Consider the following 17,483-nt stretch of genomic DNA (forward strand, 5'->3'; position numbering starts at 1 on the left):
TGAGGCATAACTTTCCACGAAATAAAAATAAGAGAAAGAATAAAAAGGCTAATAAAAATGTGATGTTTGTTGGGGGCGGGGGTTATAGGAAAACAATAAGATTACAATTTTTTTATTGAAATAATATATTTGTTTACCAATACAAAGAAAGAAACGAGGAACAAAACACAACTAGGCTTCTACAAAAAAAAAACACAAATTGGTACAAGAAATATATATATATATCATATATATTTATGATAATATGAATGAAATAAGATATTTTTTAGCCATACTCCATTCCAGTAGGTGGCGGTAACGCATATCATACGTTTCCTGCTAATCAACTAAAGAAACCTAGAAGAATCAGAAGAGGAAGAAAAACGTCATTTAAGGCATTAATAACGAAAATATAACCAATTATACGTGTCTGTCAGCGGTAATTTGATATAATGCAAAGCTTTTCTAAGCAGAAATGATTTTAAAACGCAGTTAAGTCGAGCAGAGGAAGAACGACGCGCTTGCTTTGTTTTTATGTTTTTAATGGGCTGCTGGAGCAATGAAGATCACGGACAGCCTGCTGAGGAGTTTTAAAGTTGCCAGGACTTATCGACTGAATTCAGAGAAAGTTAACTGTGTGGACTACAGCTCAAATGGAGAACATGCCGTTTCAAGCAGCGACGACGACTCTATTGTTTTATATGACATCCAGGAGGGAAAGTAAGTGGGCAGGTCAATGTTTATAAACCACAGTCGTGTGAATATGAGTTAAGTTCTGATTATTTTCTGCTCCAGACCGTTCAGTACCCTGTACAGCAAGAAGTACGGAGTAGATCTGATCCGCTTCACGCAGAGGGAGGTCCAGACTGTGGTCTTCAGCTCCAACAAGCTGGACGGTAGGAACCTGCAGCTCACAGCCTATTGTTGTCACCACACGGCAGGAGGTCTAATGAGTAGCATAAACTTCATTTTTATTAATCAGAGCTTGTTTTCTGTCTTCCAGATACAATTAGATATCTGTCGCTCACTGACAACAAGTTTATCCGGTATTTCCCTGGTCACACTGCAAGGTGAGTAATACGCAGAAGAGTCAACATTCAGCCTTGAGAAAGTATTCGTATTCCTTCAGGGGTTTTTTATTTCACATTTTGTCAAGCTACATCCACAAACTTCTAATTCCTATTTCAATTTAAGTCTGGACTTTGACTAGACCTTCCTAACACAAATACACTTCTATCCATTCAGCTGTAGTTGTGGCTGTATCTTCCTAACAACTCCGACCAGCTTCCCCTTTTCATGCTGAAAAAAATAATCCCGCAGCACAATACTGCCATCACCATTGTTCCTCATGGAGATGGTGTGTTGATGTGCAGACAGAGTTAGTTTTGATCTGTGTGTTTGTTTATCACAGACATTCCCATAAAAATAACTGAGTCACTAATAATCCACAAACACTTTCTATCTCCACAATATCAAGTTATTGACACATGTAACAAAGTTAAGAAATGTGTTTCTCTTAAATTTTGAACATTTATTGGTAGGATGAAGTTCTAGATTTAATTAAAGAAAATCTATATTCAAATGGGTTGAATGTCAGGTGCCATTATTTCACTTTTGTTGCATTTTCTGAAAACTTTTCAACGTTTTCTATGACAGTAGTTTGGATGGTGGAGCATTACCAGACTAAGTCGTTTTTGCTTTATATGAACTGACAGCTCCTTCCTGAACGATCAAAGTGAATTTTATTTTTCCAATCAGGGTAACGGCACTCTCCATGTCTCCGGTGGACGAGACATTCATCTCCAGTTCGTTGGATAAGACGATCCGCATCTGGGATCTGCGTTCTCCCAACTGTCAAGTGAGAGTTTAGTTCAAGCTCCACTTTCCTTTACTAATAAAAACTAAGAAAATTGAAAAGATATGTAGGATGGTGGCGTTTCATTAAATCCCGTTGTCTCGTCTCTGTGTTTATTTGTGTCTCAGGGTTTGACCGATCCTTTGGGGAAACCTGTCTGTTCATTTGACCCGGATGGGCTGGTTTTTGCAGCTGGAGTGGAGTCACAGGCCATCAAACTGTACGACATTCGTGCTTTTGACAAGGTACAAATCACAGTCGGATGTGTGACCTGACCTTCATGAAGCAGCGACCGGTCTGACTAGTGACATCTACGGTCTTCCCGTTTGTGTTAGGGTCCCTTTGCGTGCTTTGAGGCCAGATTAAATCGCGTCTGTGACTGGACTGGACTGAAATTCAGTGACGATGGGAAGCTCATTCTCATTTGCACCAATGGAGGCGCCGTTCGCATCCTGAATGCCTTCAGTGGTTCGGTGCTGCACACTTTTTCAGTAAGACTCATTAACATGTAATAAAGAGACAGGACTGGTAAATAGCTGGATGTGTCACAGTGTTTCACCTGATTTCAGGGTTACAACAATAACAAAGGCATCGCCCTGGAGGCCTGCTTCACCCCAGACTCACAATTTGTCATGATTGGTAAGAAACAGAACTTCTTCACTTGGGTCCCTTCCTGTCAGATGGGGGGCAACACAAGGCCTCGCAAAAGTATTCAAGCATCTTGAATTTTTATAAATTTTGTCATTTTACAACTACGAACTTCCTAGGAGGACATTTGTGAGGATCAAATTTTAAGTCTTGTTTAGGCCTGTCATGATAACAAATTTTACTGGACAATAAATTGTCTCGGAAATTATTGCGATAAATGATAATATTGTTGTTTTGAGACAATTTTCAAGTAATATGAAGGTAGTGGCATAATGGCGTGGCATAATTGTCAAAGATCATTAAACTGGAAGACATTTAAAATGTCCAAAAATAAAAACAAAACAACAGAAACAACAAATAAAATGAATTATGAAGTCTCTGTAAACAAAATTGTCCTTCAAAAAAAGGACTAATTGAGATCAAAGCACCATTATTTGGTAGAAGGAGAGAGAAAAAAGGAAAACAATAAATTATGCAAATGGAAATTATTGAGCTTATATTAATTGATCAGGCTTAGTCTTGTTACACAAATTTAGGTTGAATCTGTTAAATCTTAAACAGATTTAGGTCTCAGCCAGTTGTTGTCCTGCTGGAAGTCGAACCTCCGCCCACAGTAGACCTTTTGGTTTGTAGGCTTCACAGGATGACGAAAATAATTTTTCTCTGAGATTTTCAAAGCTCGGGTTGCTGTTTTCTAACCATTTTCTCCTCAACCTGGCATTGCCTGGTCTTCATCACAAACTGCACTGAAGCCTGTGGTCGTAACGAAGCAGTACGTGAAAAGGATAAAGGAGTTTGACCATTTGGGCCGGCGGTGTACACAGACTCTGTCTCGTGCAGGTTCAGAGGACGGAAGAGTTCACGTTTGGAGCACTGAAAGTGGGATGAAGGTGGCCGTGTTGGACGGCAAACATCCAGGCCCTATCAACACTCTGCAGTTTAACCCCAGATATATGACGTTTGCCAGCGCCTGCACAAACACGGTGAGAGCAAACACATTATATGACGCTCTCAGAGTTGCACTGCTGGACAAAGTGCTTCTGACTTTGCTGCTCATGTTTACTGTTTTCATGTGTTTTCCAGTCTCTTTGGCTCCCGTGCGTTGATGACTTATAGACGGCTGAAACAGTTTCCCACCCAGCAGTGAAGTTGGATATCTTAATGTGTTGCACTCCACTTTGGCACAGTTGCAACTTCTTAACCAAGAAATTCAGAAGTACTTTTAAATGCCGTTAATTTTGCATTTTAAGTTATTGTTCCTTCTGCGTCAGTATTATGTGAAAAGCTAAAAGATGCTGTCAGTTCTGGGTAAAAAAAAGAAAACGTTTTTAAGACAGTTTAGGTGCTCATTTTTTATAATTTTATACCATGTCTTTTATACTACCTGTTCAATGGACAGTTTTTACTTAGGTTTTTAATAATAAACTGTTATGTTGTAAAGAGAAACTTTCTTTTTTCTCTTTTGCCATTTTTGTTTTTAGCATCCATCCATCTATTTCAGTCATAACATTTTACAAACTCCAAAACCTGAAACAAAATTTTAAAAAAAGCAAAACAAGTTTTTTTGAAAAGCACTAAAATGCAAATGTATCAATGAGACTCATTGTGTCCATATGTGATAAAGACTGAAAACTGTTATTTTTTTATGTCTGTTGTTCACAGCTTTGACAAAGATGGAAGTAGTAATGTTGAAACATGCCACTTGTATATTTCAGCAATGTGCGAGTTAAAAAATTAAATAAACTTTAGTCTAAAGTGCAAAGTTTGGATGCTGTTTTGGGAGACTTTTGCTTTTAACATTGTTAATTTTCTATAGCTTAAAATGTATGATGCTTAACCACAAAGTTTTCCAGTTGCATAAATTCACATTTAGTCAAACACATAGTCCTCATTTCCATGTAGTTGATTGTTTTTTTGTAGTATAGCTCAACGTAAATTGGCTCGTTGAGATGGTGCTATTCTCAGTACGTTTTCCATAATTATGTCACATAGTCGGAGTGAACGTTTGGATAATTTGGAGTATTGGAGACTGACCTGAAAACTGTCAGGTCAGTCTCCAACACTGAGGATCAGAGACGGTGATGTGTCTCCGTGCATCTAAAACTTTGTCTTCCTGAAGCAGAGGAGAGGGGTGGGAGCCACGCTGAATAATGTATTCATGCTTGGGTAGTGTACTCACCACAGAGTGAATAATGGATGATCCCATCACAGGTAACCTCACAGGCGCACACTTATCTTTCTCTTACCGACACCCGTGTGTGAGCGTGTATGTGTGTGAGCAAATCATGTGTGAATAAATGAAAGAAATCAAGTACAGCAGTTTAAATTTGTACCAATCTATTCTTATTCTCTTTAAACTTTTAATAGCTCTGGTGTCTTTTTGCCGCGTTAGCTCGTTTTTGTGTCTGGTGATTGTGATACCGACGTCTATCCAGATATTTTACATCACTATGAAGCTCCTCTTACATAAAAGTCGGTGTGGTGTTTCATGTCAAACCGTGCCTTACTAAAGTACCGTTTCCCCTTAAACCTTTTCACCTATTCATTCACTACAACCACAAACTTCAATAACTTTATTAGGATTTCATGTAAAAGACCAAAACAAGATTGTGAATAACTGTAACGGGGATCTGAAACAATTTTTCTTCTTCTTACTTTTTGTTTTACAAGTAGAAATTTGAGTTGCGGCTTCTGAGGTGTTTTCCTTGCAGGATCGCCTTGCATGTTTATCCATCCGTTTCCCCATGAACTCTTACCAGCATCCCTGCCTCTACCGCCAAGTTTCAAGGTCGCCAATGTTTGCTCAGTTTGTTGTGCTTCTGCCACACTGCGTTTTTCACGCAGGCCACATGTTTGCCACTGTTGTAAATTTTTTTAGTGCTCAATAAAAAGTCGTCCAATCGACAGATATTCTACCTGAGCTGTGGATCTCTGCACCTCCTCCAAAGCTTCCTCTGAGCTGCACTGTTTTCATTTTGTGAAGCTGAATTGGATAAATTGGTAAAATGCTCAACGCAGGTTTGTACGGATGTTTGAAATCTTTGAAGCTACTTGAATTTCAATTAGATGTTTTCAAGGTTTGGAAAGTGATTGGTTTTAGTTTAAAGTCCTTGAAAGTTCTTAATATTCAAACAGCACAGCTTTGTAACAAAGTACAATCTAACATTTTATTAAAAGCCCAAATTTGCAGTTGAAACCAGATATTTGTATTTAATTTTTTTCCTCACCGTCTGAAGTTAAATCAGACTAAACTTCCCCTGTTTTAGATCAGTTAGAATTACCGAAATTATTTAATGTGACACATTTTTATTATTATATTTCAGTTTACCTTGTTCCTGCTATAACATGTAGAATACTATTACGAGACATTGTTAATAACATAATGTCATATATTAAATGATATATAATAATGAATTGAAACTGTTTTCTTTAATTTGTTTGTGTTATTTTAATCTCCAAAGTATGGTGCTGGAAAAGTAAAAAAAAAAAAAAACTTCAAAATGCTTGAATTTTGCTGTGGGAAAAGTGTCGAAGGTTGACATGTTTAATTAAATTTTATTTATGGGTAAAATAGTATAAGTTACTGAATACTGTTTTTAGATTTGTATAATAATTCACTGAAGTTTGTGGTTTTTGCATGACAAAAATGTTGTGAAGACTTTATGCTAAAATGCCACTTGGTGAGTTTTCTGAGGTTGTACCTGTAGCTTTCCTGCTCTTCATTCATCTGCTCTCTGGTCACAGGCACAAGATGTACTGACTGCAGGTTCGTGGGAAGGAGGAACTATGTTCACATGTAGCGATCAGATTCTGGCCTGGTGTCACATTTCTGTGAGCGGGTGGCTGGAATTTGAGATCACGCTGTTGCGTCTGCCTGATTGTCCATTCTTTGTGAAGGAGTGCTAAAATGTCATTACACGCGACACAGAAGCAGCTTCTGGAAACACAGTTTTGATCTCTGGCCTGAACATCTCCGGATCTCCAGACGGGACAGGAAGCGACCCATTTAAGACCATCACCGCAGCTGCCATCGATATGCAAAGTGTTTTAGGTCGCCCATCGGGGAGGCATATCCACTGACAGGCACATTATTACTCATTGGCCACACTTCCGGAGATTGTGTTTCAGGCGTTAGGGAGCTCCCGAGTCATCCTCCAGGCGTTTATGTCACTTGTGCGTGCTTCTGTGTCTGTCTGCCATCGGAGGAGAGGCCACTCACCTGCAGGGAGAGAGAGGACACTGAGGACCTGGAAGGGGTCTCTGCTGCATGAGAAGAACGGGAAACCGTGCACATCGACTGCCAAAAGATGTCACACCAAACTGGGATTATCGGTAAGTCGGTAAATCTAATTAGATTGGGGCTTTTTGGGGGGGTGATAATTTGCAGCAGTTTTGAGCAACAACTCTACAAACGTTTGTGTAGAACATTAGCAACTTCATCCAGTTATATTAAAATGACAAAGAGTCACACAAAATGCTGAATTGAAATGTCTGCTTGTTTGATAATGAACTCATTCATTCAGCAGCAGTGTGTGTGTAATAGAGTTCACTTACTGGAGCACTGGGAGGACTGGTTAACGGAAGTGTTCCTCTTTCTCACCTGATCTTACATCATTCATGAGATCGCAGGGTTTGGTAACCACACTGACACCAGATCAGGAACTACAGCGAATAAAGATTTTCTGTGTTTAAAATATTTTTTCAATTTCTGAACTTAAGTCGGTTTTGTCCGGCAGCTGCAGCGGGTCAGAGGCTGGCCGGCGTGTTGAGTCAGTTCTGAGTCAGTTTAGGTGACGGTGTGATGAATACCTGGCGGTGGATCAAATTTTCACTCCTCGGTGGAGTCGCAGCTTCTTACTTACCAAACTCTGTCTCAGTTGCTTTCACCTGCAGAACCACTGTTTGTTTCTTTAACTTTGTTTTGCCTTATATCTGATTACTGCAGCTACAGCCGAGCTCAAACAGTTCTTGGCTCAAGCGAGAAGAGGTTCCATCAGAATAATGAAGATCATAATCAGCAATGGTAAACATGTCCTCTGCTCACAAGCCTCTTGATTGAGTTAGGTGTAATTTTTTTCTTGATTATTTTTTTTTTTAATTATTTTCTTCTGCAGAGGAGCTGGTGTTGGATTCGTTCAGAGAGCCGGTGCAGAGCTGGGACCAAGACTACGATCAGTTTGTGCTTCCTCTTCTCACGCCTCAGGAGCCCTGCTACATTCTTTACCGCCTGGATTCCCAGAATGCACAGGGATACGAGTGGACATTCATCGCATGGTCACCTGACCAGTCACCAGTATGTCTGGATATAAGATATTCAGTTCTGCACAAGAGTAATTTGAACTTACAGAGAATCTGAGAGATTTGCTCAGATTCTCTGATTTGCTCCAAAACATTTTTATTTCTTTCAAATCTATGTAGCCAGATTCTCTTCTAATCTTTTTATGTTTTTCTTTGGATTTTTTCTGCTTTTTCTCTAATTTTTATTTCTGCCTGTTTGTTTTTTAAGTCATTTACTTTAATAACTTAAGTCATTAAGTAAATGACTTAATACCTTAATGACTTAAGTCATTTTCTTTTAAGTCGTTTGACTTTTAACAGAAATGACTTAAGAGTCTTAAATGATGTTTGAGTCATTTACTTAAATCCATTATTAGGCACAAACAGATTCTTAAATCCAATTAATGATCAATTAGTTTTTCAGTGAATGACTTTAACAATATCCTGTAAAAACAAACTTGTTTTCTTTCTTTGATTTAGTCAAATGCAAAACATAAAAAACATTTTTTGTAGAAATTAGGTGAAGCCCTAATGTGACTTTAATAATAATATTAGGATTTTTAAGTGTTGCAGCCATGAATTGCTGTGTAATCTAAGCAAAGAAATTGTAAATCAAAACCATTAAAGTATAATTAGTGTTTGTGAGCATAAGGTTTTATGTCTTTCCAAGGATTTTGAACTCAATGATCTCAACTTTGACTAGGCCATTCTAACAGATGGATATGCTTCAATCTAGACCGCTGTGTTGCAGCTCTGGTTGTGTTTTTAGGATTGTTTTTTGGGATGGATTAATGAAGTAATAATACTTTAGTGAAAAGGATTTTACTTAAAAGCTACAAAAAATTCCTCCTGTGTGTTTTGTAGGTGAGGCAGAAGATGATGTACGCTGCGACCCGTGCCACACTGAAGAAAGAGTTTGGAGGAGGTCACATCAGAGACGAAATGTTCGGCACAGTCGAGGTGAGGAAAAAAAATATACTGAGGTCCACCGGCTGTCTCCTGAGTGTTATTAATCGGCAGCTTTTTGTTGACTCTGTCTGCAGGACGATCTGTGCTTTCAGGGATACATGCGCCACCGTTCCTCCTGCTCCTCTCCAGCTCCTCTGACATCGGCCGAGCAGGAACTACAACGGATCAAAATCACAGAGGTGCTCAAGAAATCACATGAGCTGTCTGGAGGTTTTACTGACGCGTTTAAAAGTGTCATTTTAATGAGAAGTTCATGTGACGAGCACAAACGTTTATGTTTTCTCGCTGATGTTTCAGGAGTAAAGTAACACAAAGTAGTCATTGTGAAGTGGAAGGGAAAAATATGCATTTTTTTGTAAAATATTTTACAATTACAAAATCTGCAGCAGGGGTAGGTTATAAAGAAACACAAAAGCAAACTATGAACCTCTGAAGGAGCACTAATTTAGTCCATTATACAAAAATGAGAGGATTGATCAGTTCCTCTGGAGGAGCTGCAGAGATTCATAGTTCCAGTAGGAGTAGCAGAATGTGGCAAGAAAAAAAAACTATTGTTAAAAGAAAACCGTAAACACAACATTAAACATGGTGGTGGAAGCATCATGCTCTGGGGAGGCTTCCATCTAGCAGAGACAGAGATAATAGGAAGATATTAAGCTACATATTTTTGTCATAATGTTCTCTACTGAATTTATCAGAGTGGAAAACAAAAATAAATGTTGAAGTCTGCAAGATTGATTATTATCTTTCACACAAAATAGCAATAAAATACTTTGAAATCTGTCTTGCAAAAGTAAAACGAATCCAAACAAGTTAAAGCGCTCTAAATGTCTTTCCAAGGCGCTGCATGTAGAACGTGTTCATTGTTAGTGCTTGATGTAGTCTTTTTCCTTTCTTTTGCTTCAGGATAAAGTTGTCTGGGTAGGTTGATATTTCTTACACAAGAACTCGAGTCTGTTCATTTCAATTAACAAAAGTCAAAGAAAGCAACTGCTCTTTATTTTTGCAGGATGAACGGAGAAGAATTGGAACCCCAACGGCGCGAGCGAGGGTCTGTCAGCTCTGATCATCGGCTACTTCACTCATTTTACACGCTGCAGTAAGAGAGCTGGTTTCATAACGCTCTGTGTTTTTTCTCTCCAGGTCACAATGGAGTTTGGTTTAGACAAGAGAGCACAGACTCTTCAGGGTCTCGCGTTCCCTTTACAGGAAGATGCCAAACGAGCTCTGCAGCAGCTCAAGCACAAACGCATCAACTACATCCAGCTGGTGAGCATGGAAACAAAGCCACTGTGCAATCAGTGGGCAGTCTTTGTTTCACGCTGCCGTTTTTAATATAATGAGTTATATTTAAAGTGATTTAGTCCCTCAAAGTTTGCTTGGATATGTTGTGCTCCAGAGGCTGGATGTAGAAAGAGAGACGATTGAGCTGGTTCACACCAAACCCACAGAAACCCACGAGCTTCCCTTCAGGATCCCCACAGACTCCCCACGATATCACTTCTTTGTCTTCAAGCATTCCCATCAAGACCAGCTGCATGAGGCGCTGGGTCAGTATACACTCAGCTTTCATGAGACGAGATGAAAACATGCAGAAAGATAAATGATGTTTCACCACAAAATACGATTTTGTACTGGACTAGTTTTGAATATTTTCTCTGGTACTTTTGGCAAATTATCTCCTAAAATTTGTTTGATGTAGCAAATTTTTTTAATCAAATTTAAGTTGACTGGACAAGTCAAAAACCTTAAAGGAGATTTTATTGTGCAAAATGCACATTTTTTACATTTTATTACTCCTTTTAAATACAGTCTAAGCGTTTTTGTTTTTTTTTTTTAAAAAACACCTAGTCGGTTTTTGGCAATAAATTAATGTTTCTTGGTGTCTGAAAAATGTGCTGTTTCAAAAACTTCCAGAATGTAACGTCACAAATCAGCAGGCATTGCCCATCGCCTAGCAACCCCAGCAAAGCCCAGCCCATTACCTAGCAACCACAGCGAAGCCCAGTCCGTCACCTAGCAACCCAAGCTGAGTTCTAAGACTCCAGGAGGCTGCTGGAAAGGACAAGAGTTTTGTTGTTGACTAACAGTATACAAGCTGCTGTTGTTTTCTTGTTGGTTGTTCTAAAGAAGCTACATCTGCTTCACAAAGATCTACGGTTGTATAATTACGCATCTGTTTGCAGTAATTTTCACAGATTTAAAGTGACAGCGGCCCAAAAACAGCTCATTCTGGAAGGAGCTCAAAACAGGCAGAAATGACCAGACTAAAATTTAATTGTCTAAGAAGGATTTTGTTCAAAAAAATGTAATGAACATGTTTTGCATAGACCATAGACCTATCCTAACCTGTTCACGTAGCATAATAAGTCACCTTTAATATTACTTCCAGTAAGAATAGACAATGTTGGCATAATTGGGTTCTCTTAAACTCTTTGTGGTATGAATAATTTGGGGTTTAACTCTTTTTTTATTGTGAATGCCTGTGTGAGTGATGTTTAAATTGAGCTGTTTATCTCTTTCAGTTACATTTAGAAGTATAAAAATACGGTAATTTAGCATTTCAGTGAAAATGGCATTTCACCACAGCGACTACCAAATCTTAGTGACTCATTGGACAGATTAGAGTCGAGTTAACCACGACCTTTCTGAGCGCGTCAGCTTCAGTGTTTCCCCACAGCTCACAGTAAACCAACCACATGCTCAAAGCATTACAAATCAGTTCTGTGGCTTCCTCTGACAGTGAATTAAATGATTGCGTAATACAAAAGGATGTCTTCCTCTGACGCACCCAGTGAGTGTTATTACTCATCGCAGATGTTCCTGCCAGCTGTACGAAGGTTTTGGTGTTTTCATTTCCTGCTTCAGCCTTTAGTGGTGAAGGAAGCTTAAACTGATGGAGCAGTATCAAAGACCAAGTGTGAATAATTATTTACAAAAAACTTTCTCAAGATACAAAAAATGTTTTTCTTTATCTAAATTACATTTTAATCCTAATTAGTTGCTTTTGGAAAGCCAATTTACACTTCATCATGGGTAACAGGGATATATTCAGGTAGTTTATTAAATGATACTAGACTGAGCAACATGTTGTAAAAACGACTGAAGACTCTGTTGCCCTGCAACCTGCCTTAACTTAACTGGATTGCAGTGAAGAAAACTTGCAACTAGAAAGTTTTGAGGTTGGGTTTTGTGCTTTTCAAACATCCATGTTATAACATCAGAGGCAAATGAACTTCTGCTTGAATTAAATATCAATTTGTATGAATTATTCATCATGTGGCTGTTGCGTTTACTCTATATTATTAATAACTCGGTTAGGATTTACCTTGTAAGTATCTTTGTTGCTGGATGTCATATTGGTTATTAAAGTTGCAGTATGTAACTTTTATTAAAACATTTTTTTTTAATATTTGTTGAAACTGTCAACATGTTGTTCTCCCATTGCTCCAAATGCTATCTAGAAACAACCAATCAGAGCCAGGAGGATGGCGATAGTGCTGTCAATCACCCTCGCTGTGGCGCTGCTCATCTTACCACCTTCTTACTACTCCCCTTTCTTTCTGCTATGCTGTAGCCAGCATAGCCTGTCACAATAAGTTGTTTCTCTCCCTTTAGCACATTGAGTAGCGAGTACATGAGGATGATTGACAGCGCTAAGACCCGCCTCCTGACGCTGATTGGTGCATTTCATCAGACGGCTTAGGAAGGAGGTGAAGGAAATCAATCTTTTCACAGTTTATCTGTCTCATAACAAAGTGCCACAACACAGAGACACAGAGATTTATATATTTTTATATAAACTACATACTGCAGCTTTAAAGTAAGATATAACTCCTGTGCCCTTTCTGATCACCTTCATGCCTCCTCCAGTGTTCATATACTCGATGCCTGGCTACACCTGTAGTATCAAGGAGCGGATGCTGTACTCCAGCTGTAAGAACCGGTTACTGGACGAGGTGGAGCGAGACTACCAGCTGGAAGTCACCAAGAAGGTAAAAGTTAGTCCACATAACCAGCAGATTGATATTCAGTATTGACGACCACTGAGTCAGTCATTATGCCCTGGTTTGTTTGTTTGTTTAGATGGAAATAGATAGCGGCGACGGTCTGACAGAAGACTTCCTGTACGAGGAGGTGCACCCAATGGAGCACACCCTGAAGCAGGCCTTCGCTAAGCCCCGAGGCCCAGGAGGGAAGAGGGGCAACAAGCGCCTCATCAAGGAAACAGGAGAGAACGGGGAGGAAAATTAGACATTGCACCCATTAATCATATCCACAGAAATTTAGAAATGTTGAAGAAATGATCTTCTGTTTCACTACTAACCTTCAGGCCACTGATTCTCTATTTTTATTTCAATACAAAGTTTTTAAAGTGAAACTGAATGAAATGTAGCTCTCAGATACATTTCCCTCCCCATCTGAATCTTCTGCTGTCAACACACAGCCAAGGTTTTTACACATCAAACATCTGAAACTGAATATTACCGCTAACTATATATTTAACCCCAATTTGGCCTGTTGTTAATGTTGGTGCAGCATATTTGTGGAAATTTGAAGGCCTTTAAAGATGTACAGTACACTCAATAGTTATTGTTAACCGTGCAGGAAACCTTGCAGCAAATCAATCTTTTATCTCAGTAGTAGGAGAAAACAAACAAACTTTAATTTTATTACATTTATTCAGTGGAGAAACACAGCTGGATATAACTAACCCCACACTGCTTGTGTAAAATAAATGCTATGAAAGCATATTTTCTACTCAATGTTTCAAGTTTGTTAGACATGTAGGAACCTTTAATCAGCAATCAATAACATCCTGTATTCCTTTGGTATAAATATATTGTAACACAGAAGTAAATTTTTCCTTAGCCTCTCTTCAAAACTACAAAGACACTAAAGTGTTTTTTTCTTATCCTCCAAGTCAAAATGTCGCCATAATTGTAGATCTAATTGGTTTTTATAATGTGCACCTGATGTGATCCCACTGTGACTGATTTTTCATTATCTCTCCAAAAACAAAACACATAAATAAAAATGTACAAAAGTTTAAAACAACTGCAAATGGCTGAAAGATGATCTAGGCTTATCTCGTCATCATGCACAGAGAGCAGGAAATTAAGGAAGGAAAAAATAAATCTCTTAAGCTCTTGCGGTCACCAAATCTCCGTGGCAACCATTAGATGCTATCTGCATGCCAACTGGTGGTTTGGGAGACACGCTGAGAAAAAAAGTCTTTTCTCTCCTCACGTCCTAATTGTAAATCGGTGGAGTTTGCTAAACGCCGCCTGAGCTTTGACTGGTAAGATGAGACAATATTGAGCTTTTCAAGAACAAATACTTTTGTCTGATGTAAAACAAAGGAAGAAAACGTGGGAAAGTCCCTCACTGCTAAGCACGGTGTAGCCTTGTGCTGCTGCGGGATTGTCTATCTTCAAAAGGCCTGGAGAATCTTGTCAGAATGCACAACAAGATGAACTCTTTGAAGAGTTTAAATAAGAGCCACACATTTAAATTAGTTGTCATTACATCTTTCAGTAGCTTAAGGAGCCAGATCAACACAGACATTGTTTGTAAGACACTAAACAACCTGCCTTTCCTTGGTAATCTACATTCCTAGATGGATGATCTACGTCATGAAGATTGTGCAAAGAGGAACGGTCAAAGATTAACAACAGGGTTGGCAGTTAGTGAGGACTGGCGACTGAAAAATAAGAAAAAATATCAAAAACATTGAGTTTTTCCTCCTTCCTGGAATAGCTGTAGTTCCAAAGGCTTGTCCTACTTTCTGCGTTTTCTGTAAAATATTTATTTCTCTGGGTCTGCATCACCATGAGACAGATTTTTGTAAAACATGACAATTGCTAGTTTAATTAATAATTAATTTATCTTGGTAGCAGACTGTGCAGACACCGTGACAAGAAATGTTGCAGTGATTTCCAAAATACAGAAACGTCTGTCTGCAGTTTATGAATTAAATTGTTAGTATTAAAATAATAAAACAAATCTACATTTTAATTTCAGGGACACATAAAAAAGATGGCAAACTGTTGCAGATTCTGGTTGAAAGATTTCAGCACTGTTAATGGCTAATATTCACTTCTAAACCCCAGAACTCGTGATTTCAACACACACTTGTCAGGTTGTTCTCAATTAATGGAACCACACTGGTGTGGGTCAGGTCCAGTGGGATTTTTCCAGTTGGAAAAACTGCTGAAGTCCTGGAAAACATGCAGCAAAAGCAGCAAAGAAGAGAACCTGGTCACAGTGACATGGTGATGTTTCACAAGATGGCGCTTTGCTCTTTAAAATCTCGGACTAAAAAATTCTTTGGAGATTTCTTTAAACTAATCAGAGGCGCTATTATGAAAATTTGGGAAAAACAATCTGATTCAAATGAAAACCTTGCCTGGGGGTTTCTTTATTTTTCCCCAAAACTTTCTATTGCTTTGCTGAAATAATTGATTCCCTTCTCTTATTTTAAGCCCCAGAAAACCAACCTAAAGCACAGATTTTTAACATCTTTTTGCAAACAGTTTTAAATTATTGAAGCATTTTTCCTGTGATGTAAATGTGTTTTGATTGAAAAAGGCCTACAATGCAAAAACACAATCTCATGCCAAGTAATTTTGGTCTGGTTTGTAGTGCAAATATCTTGGAACATTTAAAATACTCAAATATAAGTAACTTTTCAGCAAGAAATAGGAGCTTGTTTTAAGTAAAAAAATTCCTTAATATTGATGAAAAAGTATTAGATTTACTGGCAGTTATTGACTTAAAACTAGCTCCTATTATTTGCTAAAAAGTTGTTAATTAATTTGTTTTGTCTTATTTCAAATGTACTAAGATATTTAAACTAGTCCAAAAATAATTGATGAGATTGTGTGTTTTTCAGTGTACTGCATTTAATGGATTCAAAACGTCTTAAAACTTATCTTTACAGCTTAATTTTAATTTTATCGAGGTCATAAAGAGCAGCGAGAAATTACTGTGAAATCTCTGTTTTAAAATGGATTTTCTGTCATGATTTCTGTGCTACTCTGACACTGTGGTGTAGCCTATCTGCATTAAATTTGGACAAACTACATTATCTCCTCCTCCAATCAATTTTTAACAACATTTAAACGAAACTTGTTGTTTTACATGGTCATAAAATAAAATATTTTCTGTATTTCCCAGTGTTTGTTTGTGTGTGTGTGTGTGTGTGTGTGTGTGTGTGTGTGTGTGTGTGTGTGTGTGTGTGTGTGTGTGTGTGTGTGTGTGTGTGTGTGTGTGTGTGTGTGTGTGTGTGTGTTTTCGCTGACTTCCTCCTAACTGTGTGTGTGTAAGTGATATCCCACAGTCACTCGGAGAGCAGCAGCAGCAGGGGTCACAGGGTAGCCTGTGTTTTCCAAGAAGCCACTCTACCCAGAAGCCATGCGCTGTGCTGCTTTCATGCCTCACGGGAAACACGCCTGATGTGAACATTTCTTCTTGGAAACAGGGTTTAGAGCCGAACAGCAGCTTTTCAAGTGGTCATTATCTCAATACATGGGAACTACGGGCCGAGTTAAGATGAATCTTAGAAAACGGGCTGACTCCAGATAAGAAGTTGATTTCCAAGAAAACAGGAGCTTCACCTCAAGCAGGACTTTCAAGTAACAAACAACCACTGACTGAAAGATGGTAGTGAAATAATTACGAAATCTGATAAGGCACCAAAGCATTTTTATTTTTACAGAAACAACTAACATTAAATAAATTCAACTGAGTTTCTAAATATATATATATATATATATCAGCTAAAAGCTTTAAAACTCAAGATAAGAGTGTCATGATATAATTAAAACTGCCAATGTTTGTGTTTCTGTTTTCACTGAACTGGATAACAGCATGCCACATTTCATCCAGATCAAGTCACAAATAGTACAGGAAGTAGTACTGGCAGATTTCAAAGTAAAAACAGAAAGCAGTCCTGGTTAAATCTGCATGAACCTTTATTCAGGCAAATTCTGAGAAACAGAAACAGTTTCAAACTTCAGATGTAATATAATCCTTGATTATATTATCAAAGCTACAGCATAAATAAAAAATACATTAATACATATTTATTATTTATTAATATGTTATTACATATTAATTACAATAACACTGGATTACTAATTTTAAAAATCTACAATACTGATCTGAAAGTAAAGTTTTTCCTGATGCAATAGAGACTCAGATCTAAGATGATCGCCTTCTATGGAGGTCTGAAAGTGTCATAAATTAAATCTGTTGCTATTTTTCAGCTGTATAAAAATGTACACGTATAATCTATAATTAAGGAAGATTTCTCTAAAAATGTTTATGCTTTTTCAAAAACATTTCATGGTTGTGTGCATAAAACTATGTATTTTATTTATGTATTTATTTCTTAGATAAGAGCCTAAGGTTGCTGATTCTTTATAGTAAAATGCCTAAGATGTTGTCTAAAAAAACCACACAATCATGCATGCAGAGCTTGTTGATGGCGATTCATCAAAATTGCATATTATTATGTAAATACACCCAGGATAAAATAACCATGCAATCATAACTAACAACAATTTAGAGAAAGCAATTAACCAAGATGCGAAGTACCTGGAAAGCACATGGGGAAAATGCAAACTCCATGAAGAAAGACCCAAGCCTGGGCCACCATGCAGCCCTTAAATGTATTAACATACCTACATAAATCATTATTTAATGACGTATTACTTTAGTAAATAGGGGCACCCTCGGTATTCCATACCCT

At 38.0% G+C, this 17,483-nt stretch overlaps 1 protein-coding gene across 5 annotated transcripts; it reads left to right on the forward strand.

Moving 5' to 3' along the window:
- The first annotated feature begins 304 nt into the window (after positions 1 to 304).
- Positions 305 to 15,315, forward strand: LOC102223222 (WD repeat-containing protein 82-like). Of its 5 annotated transcripts, XM_023325475.1 has the most exons (17): positions 305 to 699; positions 775 to 875; positions 983 to 1,049; positions 1,738 to 1,837; positions 1,963 to 2,079; positions 2,170 to 2,325; positions 2,404 to 2,473; positions 3,323 to 3,465; positions 7,602 to 7,775; positions 8,624 to 8,719; positions 8,803 to 8,907; positions 9,635 to 9,649; positions 9,738 to 9,779; positions 9,872 to 9,997; positions 10,128 to 10,278; positions 12,602 to 12,723; positions 12,815 to 15,315. In XM_023325475.1, the coding sequence occupies exons 1-17, from the start codon at positions 539 to 541 to the stop codon at positions 12,980 to 12,982; spliced, it is 1,914 nt and encodes a 637-aa protein (XP_023181243.1). In that variant the 5' UTR covers positions 305 to 538; the 3' UTR covers positions 12,983 to 15,315. The 5 variants fall into 5 exon arrangements, with proteins under 5 accessions (XP_023181243.1, XP_005807339.1, XP_023181240.1 ...); XM_023325472.1 differs by lacking the exons at positions 305 to 699; positions 775 to 875; positions 983 to 1,049; ... (3 more) ...; positions 2,404 to 2,473; positions 3,323 to 3,465 and adding exons at positions 3,990 to 5,500; positions 6,227 to 6,814; positions 7,428 to 7,505 and having other exon boundaries at positions 7,597 to 7,775; XM_023325474.1 differs by lacking the exons at positions 305 to 699; positions 775 to 875; positions 983 to 1,049; ... (4 more) ...; positions 3,323 to 3,465; positions 9,635 to 9,649 and adding exons at positions 3,990 to 5,500; positions 6,227 to 6,814; positions 7,428 to 7,505 and having other exon boundaries at positions 7,597 to 7,775.
- Positions 15,316 to 17,483: the final 2,168 nt, after the last annotated feature.

The sequence above is a fragment of the Xiphophorus maculatus genome, chromosome 20 (assembly GCF_002775205.1).
Source record: "Xiphophorus maculatus strain JP 163 A chromosome 20, X_maculatus-5.0-male, whole genome shotgun sequence".
Lineage (NCBI taxonomy): Eukaryota > Metazoa > Chordata > Actinopteri > Cyprinodontiformes > Poeciliidae > Xiphophorus > Xiphophorus maculatus.